The sequence below is a fragment of the Malaya genurostris genome, chromosome 3 (genome assembly GCF_030247185.1).
Source record: "Malaya genurostris strain Urasoe2022 chromosome 3, Malgen_1.1, whole genome shotgun sequence".
Taxonomy (NCBI): domain Eukaryota; kingdom Metazoa; phylum Arthropoda; class Insecta; order Diptera; family Culicidae; genus Malaya; species Malaya genurostris.
The window spans coordinates 15,630,952-15,650,756 of NC_080572.1; the positions used below are offsets into that span (position 1 = coordinate 15,630,952).

General features: G+C 35.0%; 1 protein-coding gene across 4 annotated transcripts; it reads left to right on the plus strand.

Moving 5' to 3' along the window:
* Positions 1-334: 334 nt before the first annotated feature.
* Positions 335-19,804, plus strand: LOC131435244 (ornithine aminotransferase, mitochondrial). Of its 4 annotated transcripts, none has more exons than XM_058602923.1 (3): positions 335-869; positions 13,763-14,060; positions 18,713-19,804. In XM_058602923.1, exons 1-3 carry the CDS (start codon positions 686-688, stop codon positions 19,698-19,700), a joined length of 1,470 nt encoding a protein of 489 aa, XP_058458906.1. In that variant the 5' UTR covers positions 335-685; the 3' UTR covers positions 19,701-19,804. The 4 variants fall into 4 exon arrangements, with proteins under 4 accessions (XP_058458906.1, XP_058458907.1, XP_058458908.1 ...); XM_058602924.1 differs by lacking the exon at positions 335-869 and adding an exon at positions 5,507-5,619; XM_058602925.1 differs by lacking the exon at positions 335-869 and adding an exon at positions 12,406-12,558.
* Position 19,805: the final 1 nt, after the last annotated feature.

The window sequence follows — 19,805 nt, forward strand, 5'->3', positions numbered from 1 at the left end:
CGGAGAAGCATTAATCCCTCCTTTGATTTCGTTTATTACTGTATCAACGATAGATCAGATAGGTGTACTGATATATGTTCAAATTTTTATCAACACAATCTTGAATCACGTGCATGACGATAGTCACATCTTGTTGCATCAGGTTTGAGCCCAAGCAGTAATCCTTCCAGCAGGTGGTATTTTTATCAGTGCAAGATAGAGTCGTGAACCTTTGTTTCTACCTGCGTAGTTGGTTAACGGAAATACTTCGCTTTTCATTTTTTTGTCATCCACAACAGAAAGGATATGTCAGTTGCTGCGCCATTGGATAGTGATAGCAGCTCGTCGTACTGTAAACAACGTTGCTCAGCAACCTCAAATGGTTTCCTCAGACGCCACTAAATCGCTCTGAAAAGTTTGGCGAAGATTAATTTCATTTTGCACCCGCATCGTTCGTATGAGTAGCTGAGCAAACACCAACAACCATAAAGGCCTGCTTGTGTGGTTACCACTCGTAAAAGTGAAAAAGGGAAACGGTCTGTCCTGACAAATAAAAGTGACCGGACAGCCGAGGTCAGGTTTCAGTCTGCGTCGGAGAGTCGCTTGTGTTGGGATACCTAGTGGGGAAAGAGCTAGCAGTGCGAATAATCTTGTGATTCTCCCATCAAGGACTTTGGGAAAAGTTACACACTAATCGAGTGAAAAAATGATCAAGAGTATGGAAAACTTGCAAGTACTGAAACAGTTCAGCAAGCTGCTTCAAGCATCGAATGCTGCCGCTAGTATTGCGCGTTCAACGCACACCCGAGTTGTTAGTAAAGCAATCCGAAGTGATGGCGCTGCTACTGATGGTCAGCGCCGTCCACCGGCCGGCATCACGTACACACATGGTAAGTAAAAAATATGCCTTCTATGCGTTTTCTATACAATTAGTGAAAAAAACACTCAAACCTGTAACCTGTTGTGAAAAATCAATATTTATAGCCTATTAGGTAGCAACGCAGGAAGCTCTTTTCACTGCATCCTAACCAGATTTGATTCTTTCTCTGTTTACTTGATTGTCCATTAAGGGACACGTGAGAATCTCTACACATCGTTTGAGAAAAATGCAAAAACTGTTTACGGTATTGTTTTCACAAGAAAACATACAAAAACTCAGTAATCTTTTTATTGAGGACATTTTAGCTGGAGTCATTCGGGTCCTAGCTTTTACCTCTTGAAGCATTTTTTGTAATTTGTCATTAAATAGAGAAGTAAAAATCTAAAATCTAATGTTTCATTAAACTGAGGTCGCGTTAAAAACAAATTTTTTAGGTTTAGGATTTATAACTGAAATTTTAAAGTTTTATAGTTAAATAGAAAATTATTGCTTCTTACTATCAGTATCAATTCAGGTGAATTTAGGATGTGATTCATTTCGTGAATGGTTTTAACTTTGTGTTAAAACTTGACATTTAGATAGTTATTCTTTATCGAGTATTTAAGTTTGACTTAAACTGCGAATCAATTCATAATTTCAAGTGTGAAAAGTTATATTATTACAAGTAGTATAATAATTTCAATACAGAGAGCGTTGGAATAATCTGGAGAAAAACTTATCTCGATTGACGAAATATTCGTACGTCATGTAGGGGTATTTTCTTTAACTGATAGTGTTTCTTGTTTAAAATATCTAAAAAATGCACTTTTTGCATGAATATGTCTGGATATAATCTTTCTAACAATCATGCTTTCGAGCAGGGTAATTTTCGACAATGGAGTAATTTTGCGAATGTCAGGTTTAAACTGAACGGCAGAAAGAAAAAATCGGATAAGTGCAACTTAGTTTGGAAAACCCGCTTGAGTATTTTTGAATGCAAAAACCGGATGAAAACAAGAATCGTTTAAAAACATCTTTTTTGCAAGAACCGGACAAAAACTTAACCGGTTCTTCCAAAACAAATGTATTTATCCGGTGTTTGCATTCAAAGTTTTTACAAACTGTCGCTGTGCGAACGCAGCATAGATCAAGTTGCCCGTAACAAACAAGCAAACCATGCTTCGTCCACTACGATAGTCGGTAAAAACTTTGAATGCAAAAACCGGATAGATACATTCAAAATTTTGAAACTCGTTTCAAAATGTACACTGGACGACAAAAAATTTTTCTTGATTATCGAATTTTTTTAAGTTCCCCGATTTCTCCATTTATGTGGTATTTTGTTACCGCCCTCGGAAACTATTCAGATTTATCGTATAAATTGGAATTTGTTTACAAAATTCTGTAAATCTGTGTGTGTGAAACTGATTGTTCGGTTATAATTCACATAATTTCAGCAGAAAAAATTTCAATTGCCTGAAAATTCGTTATTCCTGATGATTACCTAAGGTTTTCGTCAAAAAAATTACCGAACATCCACACACATTTTAGTGTGCACCGCACCTAAGAAACGGCTGACAATTGGCTTCGCTTCTAATTTTATGCCAGAAATTTCCAGTTACTGTTGGGTTTTATATATCTTCAATTTGTCATAAGATGCTTGTGTTTCAAAGTAAGAAAAATAATTGTATTTAATTTATAATAATGTTATACTGTTCCCATTAGAGCATTCTCATCTAATCACGAATAGACTGCTCCCTGTTACAGCTTTTACAATTAGATATCCATCGCCGTAATCTTCGGAACAATTCTTTTTTTCGGATCCCCTATGCTAGAACTAATTATGGGTACAATGAGCCTATTGCCAGCATGTGCCATATTTAACCACTGTTTCATTCAATTTTAATTTATCAAGAAATGTTTTCAAAAAATTCTCCCTAGTGTTACTATCTAATAAGTTTTTATTATTTTAGAAATACTATATTTTTAAGTAAAATGTATCATTTTGTCTATTGGAGAGTAAGACAGAAACTAACTCCACCGGGCTTTTCCCTATTCCAAATAAACAAACAACGTAATTCAACTATCTTCGAATGAAATGGGCATTCTTATCTATGCTGTAGTGTATTCATTTTTGTTTTTTCGCTTGAATCTACTATTGGTTCTACATAAACATCGGTATAAAATTTCAACTACAACTCCAGCAGCGCTTTGTTTTACTTTTTACTAGAAAGTAAAACAAAGCACTGTTTATGTGCCCAATTTAAAGCTATAAACTAGAAAATTCAGGCTTCATTGTAAACTAGAAACTCAGTGATCTTGTGATTTTACATGTTGTGAGATGCACATAAATGGAGCTTCGCAGATAGCGCGAATGTACAAACAAGAACATGTAAAATTTTACCTACTTGTCATGTCAATGGTACACACAACAAAAAAATCATGCAAATTTGCATCTCAATAGATGTACATAATAGGAGCGTCGCAAATTACTTATATTTTCATCCAAAAGATTGTAAATACTAGTTCTTTACAGCTTATTAAACTGAATTTTACAGCGAAATAGACACAAAGCTTACATTTACATGTTAATGGATCTAATATTGTGTCATCGAAGCAAACACGGCATGAATTTACGTCATGTGTAATGTTATTTTTTCATTTAAAAAATTATGTTTCTATGAATTACATCCTATGTGGAGTTCGGTCATCTGTAAAATGCACAATTTTTATTAAATCTTTTTATCAAATTTCAACGCTTGAGATCAGGCTGAAAAATTTTCTACAAATTCGTCACAATATATAAATACTATTATTGTACCGATTTTATGCAACCGTGATAAGAAAGAACTGGTCAATTGGGGCTGTGAAGTTAATGTGCTGAAATCTAACTTTGACTGAAAGTCGCGGAAAATTCCACTGAACCGGTGTATGGAATCAGATGTTGCTAACCGGTATCAGACGAGCCCCCGTCAGCTTCGTCACGTTTCTTTTAGTCTCGTTCGTTGGTCGATTTTTTGTTGTTTCTGCGCATCCAGCAGTGAACAGGTTTATTTTATACATTTTCGCGATTGCGTAGTCAAGAGAAGTGTGCTACCAAAGAGGAATCACTGGCAAACAGACGTGACTTTTTTATACAATTTCGGCGGAATATTTTTAATTCACTGGTGTGGAAGAGCAGTAAAGTGTACTGCATAAATCACTTTCCAAAAAATCTGTTAATATAAGTATGCCCAATATTTATTGTACTATTGTTCCTGTTCATATTATACGACAGTTATTTCCACCAAAATTCATCAAACAATGTTGATTATTCCGAGGCGTTTCTCAAGTTTTGTTTTGGAATGATTGAAACATACTAGAACGATGGAATGTAGTAGCCGAATAGATGTAACATATTGAAAAGGGAGCGTTACAAAACTGTTACCATTCTGGAAAGATGTTGTCTGTTAAACTATGGCAGAAACAGACGATTCTGCAACTACTTCGGGCCTAGCTTGTCATTGATTAAAACAGATAAACAGTTTTGGTGTGGGTAGTTTCGTTGTTGAAATGAGTTTCCGTAGCATTATTTTATTTTTGTATGTTTGTGATTATTTTATTTCTTCTAGTAAGCATACCTAATAATCATGGTTTAACAGCTAAGAGAACAACATCGCAACGTCTTATGTCTTTACCTCAATAACGACTATTGTTCAAATTGTAATCGCTCACGGCATTTATTACTTCATTAGCTTTTGTTTATTCTATCATTGCGTTCGACCCTGTAAAATTTCTACAATAGTTTGAGAGATAATAATATCCTCTGAATGAATAAGCATATCAGTTGGCAACATTGCTCGCTGTAATGTTTTCTCAATTATCCGAAATTCATAAGCATGTCTGTTCAAGTTTGAGGTTCAGCAGAAAGAGAGTTCTTTTTATTCGCTACAATCAATAAAGAGGTGGGATGTACAAAATGTACTCGAGAGGATGGACACATAACTCGCGAGGATTATTGCATTTATTTATAATTGGATATAGGGCTATTGTACCAATAGTCATTTTATGAGAGTCATCATGTTGCTATACCGTTTAAAAAGCTATACCGCAAAAAAGGAGTTTGAAAATTGTTCCATACTCCTGTTATACCAATGCAAAAACTCGTGGCGAATACTCCTAATTTCATTTTTGCTTGAAGTCAATCTATCAAACAGAAACAACAAATCTCACTCACACTAATGGTTTTCGTATATGAAATGACTAATTAGGTTTTTTACTGTCACTGCTAACCTCAATCGGATGAACACATTTTGACAGTTCAGCAGTACTGTTTGTAAACAGAAATTTCTTTTGTTTGTTTATTGACAAATTAGATCAGACCATTTACGGTCCGTATCGCCTAAATAAAGTTTTAAAACATTTGTTCACGATTGAATACGGTTCGTTTTTTGATATTTATTAAATAAAAGTGACTAGTTGCAAAGTGTAAAGACGATTGTTTTAGATGTGCTCTTCGATTTTTGTTTAAGCTTGTTTGTAAACAGTACCGCTGAACTGTCAAGGATGAATACTTGTTCATTTGTGTCGTCACGATAAAAAACCTAATGGAGCTGAGATGAATAAGGGTACCGTTACCCTAAATATAAAGAGGCCTCACTTCTCTGAATAGAAAGCCAGTTGTTTGATCCTGCCCTTAGTCTCTGATGGAGCTACGTGGTATTATGTCGCAGTGAATCGAGGCAACCGTCTTACGTTCATTATTGATTATTCCATATATGTGATATGTTTGTGAACTTACTGTGAGTGTAAATGCAAAAGTTTTAGCGAATTATTTAAATCATAACAAACAAATAGTTGGATTTCAATTCTTTGTTTACATCATTTCTCGAAATGTAATGCAAAAAATCAGCGTATTAAAAAATATATTTTTTTCAAACCCATATTGGGACAAAGTTTAGCATTTAAATGACATATCATAAATCATTTTAACACAATGAGTTCGAAATTTTGATGCAATATCTAAAACGTGGTAACAAAGCTAGGGACACAAAAAGTGCAAGCATATGGAATGGAAATGAAACTTAATTATTAGTAATCAAAATCGCTCCTGCAACTCAAATTATGAAAGGTTTTCATTGTACGTTTTGATATGTCAATCAGCTAGTCAGAACAGTTTCAATTCATGACTGAAATAACCAGAACCGTCACAGTATGAAAAGATGTTCATGAAAGAAGCGTTGCTTTTTACTTAACTTTAACTGTCAAACAAACATATTGAAAATAATGTGAATCATGAAATGGTTTTGGGAAACTCTGCTGGTATCAATACAGCAATAGATCATTTGTATCATGGCTATGAATCTTTCAGTCCCCAAAGCTCAAACTAAATTCAATTCTCCTATCATCGACGACAATCTTTAGCTGCTTATTCGTTTGAAGACGTGTTACATCGACGACAATACTAACGTTCTCGTGGTCCTGCTATGAAATACATAGTTTAGGATTTACAAAAGGAAATTATACATAGGTTTACTCTTTTCGAACTTCGAAATTTCGAAGCCTAAAAACATGAAGGCTCCTGGTAATGATATTCTTATTTAAAATCTTCTCGATATTTCCACGATACTCTCTTTTCAACAATTGAATTCTATTTTTTTTTTGTTTTGAACATTCAACTACTCATTAACTTGTTAGAGTAACAAACATGATAAAATCAAATAAATCTTCTGGTTTATCTACTGGAATTGCTGTTGTAGACCTATGTCATTCGACAGTGTTTAGCAAAAAGTCTGACTTCCCGTCTCCAATTTATTTGATCAAAATTTTTCAAAATTATTTAGCTGATCGTGCTCTCCAAATTATCTATCAGAAATGTAAATATGATTTGTTTCGAGCGTAGCTTCAATCTTGTACCCCCCAAATCTACCCGTTGACGATACAAGTTTTTTTTTTACTATTATAACTATAACTATTTATTGGAATATGAGTTAAAATTAAATTATTAAGATTTAAATTGGATGTTCAGCCACAAGTGGTGACTTTTCAGCCCTATTATATATATGATTTGGTTATTACCATGAGGACATTATTTGCTTCCGCAATTCTGAGATTTTTGTGTATTTTTTTTGTGTATTTGTGTGTAATTCTAAACCTACTTGTATTGTGTAATGGGGAAATGGAACTTATATACTAACTTACTAACTAATACAGAGAGCGAATCGATTCAATTGAAGATTGCATCGATTTTTGTCGGAATTTGCTTATAATATTATGTGACATTACATCTAATGGTTCTATATTTGTGAGTCTGTGTAACTCATTTGTACTAAACCAGGGAGGACGCTTCAGAATCATTTTCAGAATTTTATTCTGAATCCTTTGAAGCGTTTTCTTCCTGGTGGAACAACAGCTTGACCAAATTGGTACCGCATAAAGCATGGCTGGTCTGAAAATTTGTTTATAAATTAACAATTTGTTTTTTAGACAGAGCTTAGAATTTCTGTTTATAAGAGGATATAAACATTTAATATATTTATTACACTTTGCCTGGATTCCTTCAATGTGATCCTTGAAAGTGAGTTGACGATACAAGTTAGTTATCCATAGGTAGTAATCTACGCGTGATCTGCAGTCGTCTACAAAGAAGCTTAAACATTTTTAATGATCACCAGAATTAATTATCTATCCTCATAAGCTCCTTTTCATAAACCATTCAATAATCACATTATCAAATTGAATGACTTGAAATTGATATGGTCTGATTAAGCAAAATATTAGGGTTTAACGTATGACGAAAAATCATTTTCAAAGAATCCAGGCGAAGTGTTATAACTATATTAAATGTTTATCATAAATTCTAAGCTCTGTCTTAAGTTTTTTTTAAATTCAACGATATGTTTGGAAAGGCACACTGCCTTAGCTTCAAGATGCCGAGGTCATTAAGAACATTTATTGCTTTAGTCAGTACCAACTTGGTCAAATAGTAGTTTCCACCAGGAATCAATGTACAACAAGACGCGTCTACCGCAATGTCCCAAAGACTTTGAACAACAAAAAAAAAAAAAACAAACCACTGTCAATACCGTCAGATCGACGATGTACATAGCAGTGTTGGGAAAAAAAATTTCATGTGATTTCGATGACAAAAAAATCATCGATCAAAAAACTCACTGGAGAAATATGTTCACCACTGATTTTTTGTTAACGCGGTTCTCACTGAAAGTTCACACATTGAATATATCTGATATTAGGTGTTGCACGATGACGACACAAATGAACTGCCGATGAATCAAGTTAATCTTTGACAGTTGCCGTGTACTTGTTTTGTTTTGCGACTGCAAGTTAAAAATTGAAAAAATGACGAAAAAGTGCCTGTTAAAAACGTATTCCACAGTGAAAATAACTAAAAAGATTGCCCTGTATGTGTTTCCAGCATCAAAGAGTGATTTATGTATGAATCTGTTGAGTGTGAGGCGACTTGCAATTTTTACATTCGAACGATGAACTTCTGATGAACTGTAAACAAGTACACGTCGACTGTCAAAAAAAGTTCATTCTGTTCATTTTTGTGAGGTTATGTCATGTTCGTGCAAAACCTAATTAGGTTTTTTACCGTCACTGCTAACCTCAATCGGATGAACACATTTTGACAGTTCAGCAGTACTGTTTGTAAACAGAAATTTCTTTTGTTTGTTTATTGACAAATTGGATCAGACCATTTACGGTCCGTATCGCCTAAATAAAGTTTTAAAACATTTGTTCACGATTGAATACGGTTCGTTTTTGATATTTATTAAATAAAAGTGACTAGTTGCAAAGTGTAAAGATGATTGTTTTAGATGTGCTCTTCGATTTTTGTTTAAGCTTGTTTGTAAACAGTACCGCTGAACTGTCAAGGATGAATACTTGTTCATTTGTGTCGTCACGATAAAAAACCTAATGCATGGTTTGTAATATTCATTCACCGGTGAATGAATTTATAGTTTCCATTGCATTGTGAACGAACAATTCCACCGCTCACAATGAGGACGCCTTTCCAGCCAAAACGAACCACACAAACAAAACGCTAGTGGAAGCAAATATATTCCACATATGTACAAATGGTACAGTGTGCTGGTATTAGTCTTCATGAAGCACAGAAGTCGTGAATATAATTTTCTCTTTCGGGGTCTGAACGTCGTTCTTCTCACAAAATAATTCATTGCAAGCAAACTCTCTTTACGGGGCTAGAAGTGATGAAGATTATATATTCCGTTTTCGCTAACAGACTAATGACTGGCTCTCCGAACGCGAACAGTTGATAATGATGACTTTATACCACGGAAATTGTTGCAAATCACTTAATTAATTCGTGTCAAGTTAGTAGAGAATATGAATTCTTAGTTATACTTGAATATTATAAACAAAAGTAGCAGGAGTGAAGGATTAGCGATAGCAATCTGGCGATTTCAGAAAATACTGCAAACAAACAAACGCTTCGTTTGATAGCTGCTAATGAGAAACTAGCTCCTGCACTCTTGTTACTTCTGTTATTCAAACTCCTGCTGAATAGCGTTTAATTGGGTTCAATCGAATGTACATAGTGCATGATAGTTAATCAACCAGTAGGATAAAAACCTGTTTTAATCCACCTAGTGGTGTAATGATGCCTTTCTCATATCAATCATACTATCATATATAATTCTATGGTATTCTTTAAAATAATTTTCTTCGATTCTTGAAAGAATAACCGAAATCATCGTCTACTGATAGAAACTGTCAATTGTAGAAGATTTGAGGTCGAATTAGAAAATATTTTACGTATTTTCGCCATTTTCAGTGATGGTATAACATTTTTAACACACTTTTCCTATATTTCCGGATCCGGAAGTCGGATTCGGATGAAATTTAAGAATTTCATATGGGACCACTTGAACCTAAATTTATGAAAATCGGTCGCTCCATCTATGAGCAAACACATTTTCATTTTTTTTTGCACATTTCTACTCCATAACTCTAGAACCGGAAGTCAGATCTAGATGAAATTCGGGAATTTAGTATGGGACCTGAAGAGCTTTCATTTGAATCTAAGTTTGTGAAAATCGGTTCAGCCTTCTCCGAAAAAAGTTGGTGCACTTATTTTCACCATTTTTGCACCCCATAATTCCGGAACCGGAAGTCGGATCCAAATAATATTCAGAAATTTTGTATGGGATCACAAGACCTTTCATATGAATCAGCATATATACTCATCTTCACTGCTTCGTTCATCCAAACCCAGCTGATATGAATCTCGAACAGCAAATGTTTGGGAAATGAATTTTCGTATCCGTTATAAATCAACCCGTTGCAAAATACATTATGAATAAATTCGCCGATGAACGAAAACTTTTTTTTCCTGAAAATGTTCAGTGCGCTTAAGGTTGTTGAATAAAAAAAATGCAAATTTTTTTTTCTCTTGCAATTTTATGCTGTGATAAGTAGATCAGTAGTGGTGATGTATTCGACGGTGTATAAAAGCAACAAGTGCTATGATTAATAATAGTTATAATGATGGTACAACATTAATAAAAAACTAATTACAAAGCATGTTATGCAACTCATTAAAAATATTGCCCAAATTAGCTTGAATATCATACGCAGAAGTAACAAGAGCGCAGATAATCGCTAAACCACTTCAAACGCTGTGCCTGCTGTGTGTTCGAGACATGAAAAACGCTGCGCTCCTGTTACTTATATAAATGAAATTCATGTTAAATAGTGTTTTATTGCGTTTAATCTAAATAGTGCAGTGTATTCAAAAAAATATTGTTGTTCATACTGATCACCCTACGGGCATCGAAAATATCGCAGTCATTTTTCCTCAGTGGCGATTCAGTTTCAAATTTATTCAGTTATTTAGTCATATTGATTTATTTATTTATTGATGAGAATATAATTGAATCTTGCACGAATCACGCTCGACACCGGCGTAGTGGAAATCCAGTAACGAAATTTCATCGAAAAAATTCGTCATAAAGTTTTGCTGACACAAAATATCATTTGTGAACTTCGAGGTACAGAGTTTTGTGGATGCTTTTTTCAATCATTAAAAACCTTGGAAGAGATTTTTTCAGTCACTAATTTTTTTAAAAATCATTTGAACTGATTTTTTTACAAGTGATAATAAAATGAACCTTTTCTGATCATGATATTCCCAATACTGGTACATAGTGAAAATCGAAGGTTCTATATTGTTACCCAGTGGAACATTATCCTTCATGTGAGAAAGATTGCTTCCACCAACTTCAACAAACACAAATTGTTGTCCATTTGTTAAAAAAAAACTATTGAGTACGAAATTTACAAATCGAGAAATTGTACACTGATAATGTCTTTACGATCTATTTCACTCAAGCCTTTTAAAATTGAGCGCGTTCTACATTCATCTATAGCAAGGAAGCGTTTTCGTGTCAAATATTATCAATCGGAAAAGCATGATTTGTTTCACTCATTCAGTACGGACGTTGCACTGTGTTCCGAAATGGGAAATTAGCGTGACAAAAATATTATCACTATTAAATATTATTTTTTTGTAGTTGGTGTCTTCACAAAAGTTGTTTGTAATCAAATGCTTTCCTATTGATGTAAAAAGTTACTAGGATAGTCCTTTGCACGATTTCATTGAACAATAAAGTTGTAGGAAATTTTATTTTGAGCAACTTTGCTGAAAAAGCACCTTTCTAGCTTTTCATTTGATCGAGTTACTTTAATTTTCCCGAGTATAAGTAGGGTTGCTCCTGGAAAATCTTCTAACTTTTTTGTGAAACGTTCTATGGAAAAGTTACCTTCAGAAGAGTTGTTGAACTAATTATTGTGCACAATTTTGCGAAACAAATCTAAATGAGGACCACCCTAATAACTTTTTACATCAAAAGGAGCGCCATTTGATTACAAACAACTTTTGTGAAAACACCAACTACAAAAAAAAAACAAAACTAATATTTAATAGTGAAAATATTTTTGTCACTCTAATTTCCCGTTTCGGACCACTGTGCGTTGGAAGATTATTTTTTTGTTATCACTCACACGTGACTTATCGCTGTTTCCGAAACTTTGTCCAATTAGTATTTCACGGCTACTTTTATTTTGTACGAGTACAAATCTCCACTGAGTCTTTGTGATAACAATATTTGATTTTTAATTTGGCATTTCCTAGTAAGTACTGTTACAAACAGTCTAATCCTGTCCAATGAATTACTATCTGTCACACCAACCATAAGCATCTATTGTTTTGATGTTACTAGGTCATATTTGTATTGCCTTCAACTAAGCCAATATACTGTCTCTTAGTAACATCGGTAGTCAAAACATGAACAAATAAGAAATAGAGTATAGATCACTATTGCTATGACGTCCAACTGAGAAGGAGAGGAATTGTTTTCGAATCAGCTTTTATCAGTTGCTTGTTTAATTTGCGATTTAGTTTGCTGTTTGAAACTAGTGCTTAGTTTTATGTGCTACTCCATTGAATCGGTTTATTGATGGGCTTCCTGATGCATTATCTATTGAACCAATTGAACGAGACAGCCTTGCGACCGAAGATCAATACGCAGTTAGTACTGCAGTTAGTATAATAAAAGATTTTCTACATCAATGCACATCTCAGTCACTCATGGATTGTTCATTGGATCGCTTCTTCTATTTATTTTTGCAATAATCAATAGTTTCGATATTAAATTTATCTATTCATTTTATTCGTTTAAGTGATAAATTCTAGGGTAAAGTGTATTTATGATTAAGAAAAACAAAGAAAAATCTCGTTATTTTGTCTTTATGAATCTTGAATCTTCTGTCAGCCACAGTTGAAGCGGTGAGAACTGAGAGCAAAAACATTCTTTTGTGCAGCATTTATTTTAGCACGTTTTTTCCAAACAATCGTTCCAATGTAACAGGAGGAGAAACTCAATACTTTCCCGAGTAGAAAAGAATAACAAATCAAAATATCTCGATGCGTTCCCGCGTCTATTGTCAGTATTTGGAAGTGTATCTGTTATGTCGGATTATTTCACGCATCCACTGCGGCATTGACTCCACCAGGGTTCAATGTGTGCTAACTGAAATCGCATCCCAAGCCTTTTCGTTGGTTTGCCAGAACTTAACATAAAGAAAACGACTGTTCGAGGCTATTGAATTGTTTGTTAATAATGATCCTCCGATAGTACGGTTACATGCCGTTCAGTCAAAATGTTGAACAATTTTTTGGCAGGATATTAGGAATGGACTTTTTTTTTAAGATTACGGATAAATTTCAATGGAATTATGTTTCAGTTTGCTTTTGTATTTTGTTGTGTCTTGAAACTTCTATCAATATAGAAAAATGCTCGGATTATTTTACGAACCATTTAAACAATCATTACACTCTCAATGTCAAACAAAACAATACTAAACTATATTAATATTTTAGTTGCACAGCTTGATGGTCATTTGCAATTTTCTTCTACTCGGCTTCCAAACGACGCCGTGTTTCAGCTGTGCAAATTTTAAAAATAACTTCTTATTTTACATACTCCGGTTAATCAGTAACTGCTGACGTTCGCTCGGCAGGGGGACTGATTAAAAAACACGCTGCCGGCCCCATTACGTATTACAAGCTGCTCGCCCGAGAAGAGCGTGTTTTTGCGTCCCATTTCAGTCATTGACAGCTGATGGAATCTTCCATTCATAAATCTGGTTTAATTTAATTGATACAGATAATAGTCATTCTCGCAACGTCATTTATGATTTCTGGACATTTTCTTTGTCATGCCTTAAGAACATGCTAAATGTGATGAATGTGCGTAGATTCTACGACTTATATGTTAGAGTTTAAAGAAATTTTTAAATATTTCACTACGAGCACTTCACTATCAAACATTTCCTGATGAACTTATGGTTTAATCTATTTTTAATTCAATGTTTTATCTTTCCATGTCTTGTCCACAGTCAAAATGTCCAGCACACAAACGGCAGCGAAGACAAAAGAGTCGGTTGCGCAAAAAAACTCCTCGTATGGGTTAGCATCGCGGGCCGTATTCGACCGGGAGGACAAATTCGGAGCACACAACTATCACCCGATTCCGGTTGCGCTGTCACGTGCTCAAGGTGTGTACGTGTGGGACGTCGAAGGGAAACGGTACTATGACTTTCTCAGTGCCTACTCGGCAGTTAATCAGGGACATTGCCATCCGAAGATCGTCCAAGCACTGACGGATCAGGCACAAGTGCTGGCACTAACGTCCAGGTAAGATAGATATGATTGAGAGGAGGCTAAATCGATAATATTTGTATCTGGATAAGATAATTCTAAATTCTACACGGATAAAAATATTTTGTGAATTTACATCTATTTTCATGCATATATTTGGAGCAGGTAATTATACATAAAATTACTTTACAATTCTGTACGTTTCAATATAATTTAATCGCAAAATAAGCGTTAATTGAAAGATACAGTTACATTCATTGAAAATTCAATGCAATTCAATTTAGTTTTGCATCGATAAAGGTTTTCAATCAAAATTTGGATTCAACATATTACTATTGATTTACATCTCGTGTAAATTTCATTATTTCTTTCTGTGTAAGCCTGAATCTCAATCGAATGCCCTCGATTTCCGTTTTACGCAACTTTATTCAATTATATATTTGGGGTATTCCTCGCAAAAACAGCCGCCCAATTTTTTTTTTCATCTAATTTTTTTATTCGGTAAAGAACTCGAAAATATTCGCCACGTATTTTTTTATTTCAAAATTTTCGAGATATGATTTTTGGAAATTTCGCGTTTTCGAAAAAGTGCCTTTTTCAACAGCCTATACTGTAAAATCTAATAAAGATACAAAAATTCGCCCAAGACATAAAATGTGCGTCTTTTCCTTAGCTGACATATAAGCGATTACATAAAACAAGCTTCAAAGTTAATATAATGAAAAAAGTTCAAATTTAATAAACAAATAAAAAAATTTCAAACTTGGGCCTAATTTTTTTCTTTTTTTTTTTGTTGAAAAAAGAAACCTTAGGGGTTTAACTCAATCTTGGCAAAGTTTCAGAGTGGAAAGATCAATACTTTCGGAGCAGTGAATTTTTCAATTACGACCCGCACGCGCGGAGCGTACCGCAGCGCAATTCGCTTGGATACGGGCTTAAAAGGCTATCCGCATTATGCCGACCCGACCGATCCGATCTCTCCGGTGTTGACTTAAATCTTGCTTCGGCTATGGCTGAGCTGCACATGCATTCTTTCATTGCTCGAAAACAAACTTCATATTTTCAAAATGAGAAAAAAAATTAAAGAGTGACGAAAGTTTAATAATTTGCGATTTTGCGGAAAATTACGCCTTCGTTATTCAATACGCTATAACTGGATTTCATTGGAACAACGACCAAGCGATTATATTCCCCATTGTTTTGTATTATAATATGAACAGCAAAATTGATCATAAAACATTAGTAATTATTTCTGATTGCAAGAAACATGACGCAATAGCTGTGTATGTTTTTCTCGAAGCTCTTAATCAATATTTTTCACAATACTATCCACATATACGCTAGTGCATCCATTTTTCTGACGGCGCTCCTCAGCAATTCAAAAATGTAAAACACTTTGCGTATATTGTTCATCACGAGCATGATTTTCATCGTTTTGCACAGTGGAATTTTCACGCGACAGTTCATGGAAAAAGGCCATGCGACGGTGCTGAAGGAACTATCAAAAGAATGACACGTCAATGATTGTCAAATTTCGACCGCGAATGAATTGTATGAGTGGGCTAGGAAAGCATCTTCTCTACCCAATATTTCAGTCATATACAAATGCTCGGAAGATTATGTAAAAGCAGAGAAATTTCTTAAGAATCGTTTCGAAAAGTGTAAAATAATTTCTGGAACACAATCGTTTCACTATGTTGAGCCGCACGGAGACAAGGAACCAAAAAAGAAAGTTTTCTCTTCCCAGGACACGTTTAAAGTATTGAGTTTTTGTAAACCAGAAAAACCAAATCATAGAAAAATTGCAACTGTGCAAACACTTTATGTCACCATTATTTTATTACTCACGTAAATCCTAAACTTCAAAAAATGGAAATCTGTTAGTTGTTAATTGATTGAATGAAAATACTGCTTTAAATCATTATAATGGTATAATATTTACTTATAAAAAAAACTCCTTTCGTCATATCTCACAACAACAAAATTTAAGCACCCACTTGCACACAGTTTTATCATTATTAAGCTGCTCTCCAGAATTCACTAAACAAGGGGAAAGGGCACAAAATTTCAAATCAATGGAACGATTCAAAAACTTTTTCAAACTGTCTATTTATTCTGGGGTTCCTTGGTAACTAGTTCATAGCCATTTAAACAGTGTTGTTCGAATAGATAATTTTTATCATTTTCCAGGGGTCGCTATATCTGTGGTAACTGGCGGTAAATCGCCCGGGTTGGTGGTTCAATGCATAGGACGCTGGTCTTACAAGCCAATTGTCGTATGTTCGAGCCCCGACCTGATAGGATTCTTAGTGTCAGTAGGATCGTAGTACTAGCCATGCAATGATTCTGTACACTAAGAACCGGCTGCAAAGTCTGTTGAAACATAAAGGCCAAATTCCACAAAAGGAATGTAATGCCAAGACTTTGCTTTGCTTTTGGCGGTAAATTGCTCACGAACACTTTTTATTCCGATTTTTCTTCGGAGTGCCTGGTCGTGTCGTCGGTTAAACTCTTTTGTTAATTGCTTCAATTTTCAAGCCCTGGTCATGACTTCATGAGTATCAACATAACGTCATGAAAAGATCAAAAATCGAACAAAGGTAGCCCGCGAAAATTCAAAATTCGCGATTTTTTAATAAATTTGTTCGGGGGTCCTTTTTTTAGATGCCTCTCCATGTTCGTAACTGGAACCAAAAGTATTCATCGTTATTTTAAAAAAGTTATTAACAATAAAAAAAAATTGCCGCCATTTCGTTTTTTTCTCAGTGGAAATTTTTCATTCCAGTTTTGACCATAGAATTCGATACATAATATGAAACTGTATAATTTGGAAATATTGCTGAAACAATGAGTAGATTTTTTTTAAACACGATACACGAGGAACCTGGCCTTAACACTTCAAAAATGTTGCTGAAATGAAATGATTTTTATTGCAAAAGTAAAACTAGTATAAGGTTTATAATCGTCATACTAAAACTGAAATTTTAAATGATCTTACTGCGAGGAAAATAGTAAAAAATCTAAAATTCCATCTCGAAACATACAATCTAGCGTTTCCTTTCTACATCATCGGTGGGTTTGATGTTGAGATCATAAGTCTAGACAAAATCTCAAATTAGCGTCTGAGCGGAGAGTGAAGATAGACTTGCGATACGCGTGTACATGAATAAAAACTCACTAAAAAGACGACTTTTGGAAGAAGATACGCTCGGAAGCAGGACTCGAACCGCGTTTTACCATTACCACCACCCTGAGCTGTAGTAGACGCAGATCTACAACAGTACCGAGTTGGTACAGTGTACATTGACCATGTTCTAATCCTTGCAGCCATTTTTTTTACATTAAATATTTATTGTTTCTCTTTGGTTACATTTCTGTATGATATTACATGTCAAGTGATGTAGTAATGATACTTTTCATCTTTTAATTTACGGTAATTTTCTAGTTAATAATTTTTGATTAAATTTCTTTTTAACATTTTAACTGAAAGACAGTTTGATTCATACAATCCTAGCAGCCTCACGACCGACACCTTTTATCCAAGCATCTTCTCAGTTCATTATACATACCAGTATTCTCGCTCTATCTTTGGTTTCCACTCAAGCACTGGGTAGAAGAGTATATTTATAATCGTTAATCGCTACATGGTTATCGTCAGGCCAGGGTCGACACATATGCAGATTAAACTGTATTTTACAGAAATTTCAGATAAAATTGGAACCAAAATTCTGTATATACAGGTTACAGATTTTTGGTCAAAAATACAGATTTTTATACTTTCCGAGTGAACGCTTCAACAATATCCTATATTGAAGTCTTGATTCACAGCTCTTATTCGAGGAAACTGTAGAAAAATTTACAATACTTTCGCGTAAAGAATAAAAACTTCCCTATTTTTTATAAATGAAATTACAAAAAAATTAAAATTATTATTAATTGGTTGAAATATTAATATCAAGTGTATTTTTACTATGTATTCAATATACCGATAGATGTTATCTCTCTTATTAACTTTGTAATATCAACGGATTTGAGCATTAGTTGATTTTTATCATTCAATCTACAATCCTGAAAGACAATAAATAACATGGAAGAAGAAAACATTCAAAATAAAACTTTTCTCCGAAGCTAGACGGAAATTAATAGGTTGAATGAAGAGATAATTTAGTAAATTAGAGTAATCAGAAGTGAATTATTTCAATCAGTTAGATATTGAAAATATCTAATAACTGAAAGGAAAAAGAAACTCCTACAGTTGTCGCCTTTTACGACATGGAAGCAGGAACCCAGTGGATCTATTCTTGGTTCATTTTTTCCGCCGGATTCCACACGGCATCTAGGCTGGTACTATCCGGAGATAGTTAATCAATCTCCTAGTGGACCCCAGCTTCTCGTTGATCGGGTTTTATATCAACTATACAAAATCGAACTTTCTTACAGTTTTCCGTTGTCTAATGTGCAATTATTTGGTTGGTTCAATTCCCATCCCCGCACCTAGATCAGAAAGTTTTTTTTACCTAAAGCGCACGTAAATGTATAATTTTTAGCGTCTTAAGTTCAGTCTTCTTAAAATGCATCAAAAGATTTATAAGAGTAACACATTACCTCTAAACTATCAAGACGATCAGTTCAGGTAATCCTGTTATGAACCACTTAGTAACAACACAATTATCTGTTTCTATTTCCAGAGCATTCTACTCAAATGTACTGGGCGAGTACGAGGAATACATCACGAAGCTTTTCGGCTACGATAAAGTGCTACCTATGAACACTGGCGTCGAGGGAGGCGAAACTGCCTGCAAACTTGCCCGTAAGTGGGCTTACAAAGTGAAGAAGGTTCGTAACAACCAGGCGAAGATCATCTTTGCCGAGGGAAACTTCTGGGGACGCACACTGGCAGCTGTTTCTTCTTCAAGTGATCCTTCCAGCTACGACGGCTTTGGGCCATTTATGCCAGGTTTCGAACTTGTTCCATACAACGATACCGCTGCACTGGAGAAAGCATTACAGGATCCGAATGTTTGCGCATTTATGGTAGAACCAATTCAAGGCGAGGCTGGTGTTGTTGTGCCAGATGAGGGTTATCTCAAGAAAGTTCGTGAACTGTGTACCAAATACAATGTACTGTTTATAGCTGACGAGGTTCAAACCGGATTAGCCAGGACTGGTCGTTTACTAGCAGTGGATCACGAAGACGTTAAACCCGATATCTTGATTTTGGGAAAAGCCCTCTCGGGAGGATTGTACCCAGTATCAGCAGTATTGGCTAATGACGAGGTCATGCTGTGCATTCAACCTGGAGAACATGGTTCGACTTATGGCGGTAACCCGCTTGGATGCAAAGTAGCACTCGCTGCGCTTAAAGTTTTAATTGACGAAAAAATGGCTGAAAATGCCGAACGAATGGGTCACAAACTGCGCACCTCCCTAGCTAACCTACCAAAGGACGTCGTTTCCACTGTTCGAGGCAAGGGTCTGCTGAATGCCATCGTAATCAGCTCCGGTGTTGACGCATGGGACGTCTGTCTCCGATTGAAAGATAATGGGTTGATAGCGAAGCCCACCCACGGTGATATTATCCGATTTGCACCTCCACTGACCATTAATGAGCAACAGTTGGAGGAGTGTTGTAATATTATCAAGCAAACGCTGATGTCATTCACCCACGGACAGTAAGATAGTGGTCGATACCGTGAGCGTATTTCCTTGATTGTATCTCTATAAGATTTGTCATTATCTCAAATATATTTTGCCTTTAAACGTTTTGTCATAAAAATTGAT

What these genes read in the sequence shown, in the direction of transcription:
- LOC131435244 (XM_058602923.1), top strand. Translation starts at nt 686, where the DNA reads ATGATCAAGAGTATGGAAAACTTGCAAGTACTGAAACAGTTCAGCAAG. An exon ending in CGGCATCACGTACACACATG is followed by an intron (nt 870 to 13,762) that starts GTAAGTAAAAAA and finishes TCTTGTCCACAG; the next exon opens with TCAAAATGTCCAGCACACAA. An exon ending in GTGCTGGCACTAACGTCCAG is followed by an intron (nt 14,061 to 18,712) that starts GTAAGATAGATA and finishes TTCTATTTCCAG; the next exon opens with AGCATTCTACTCAAATGTAC.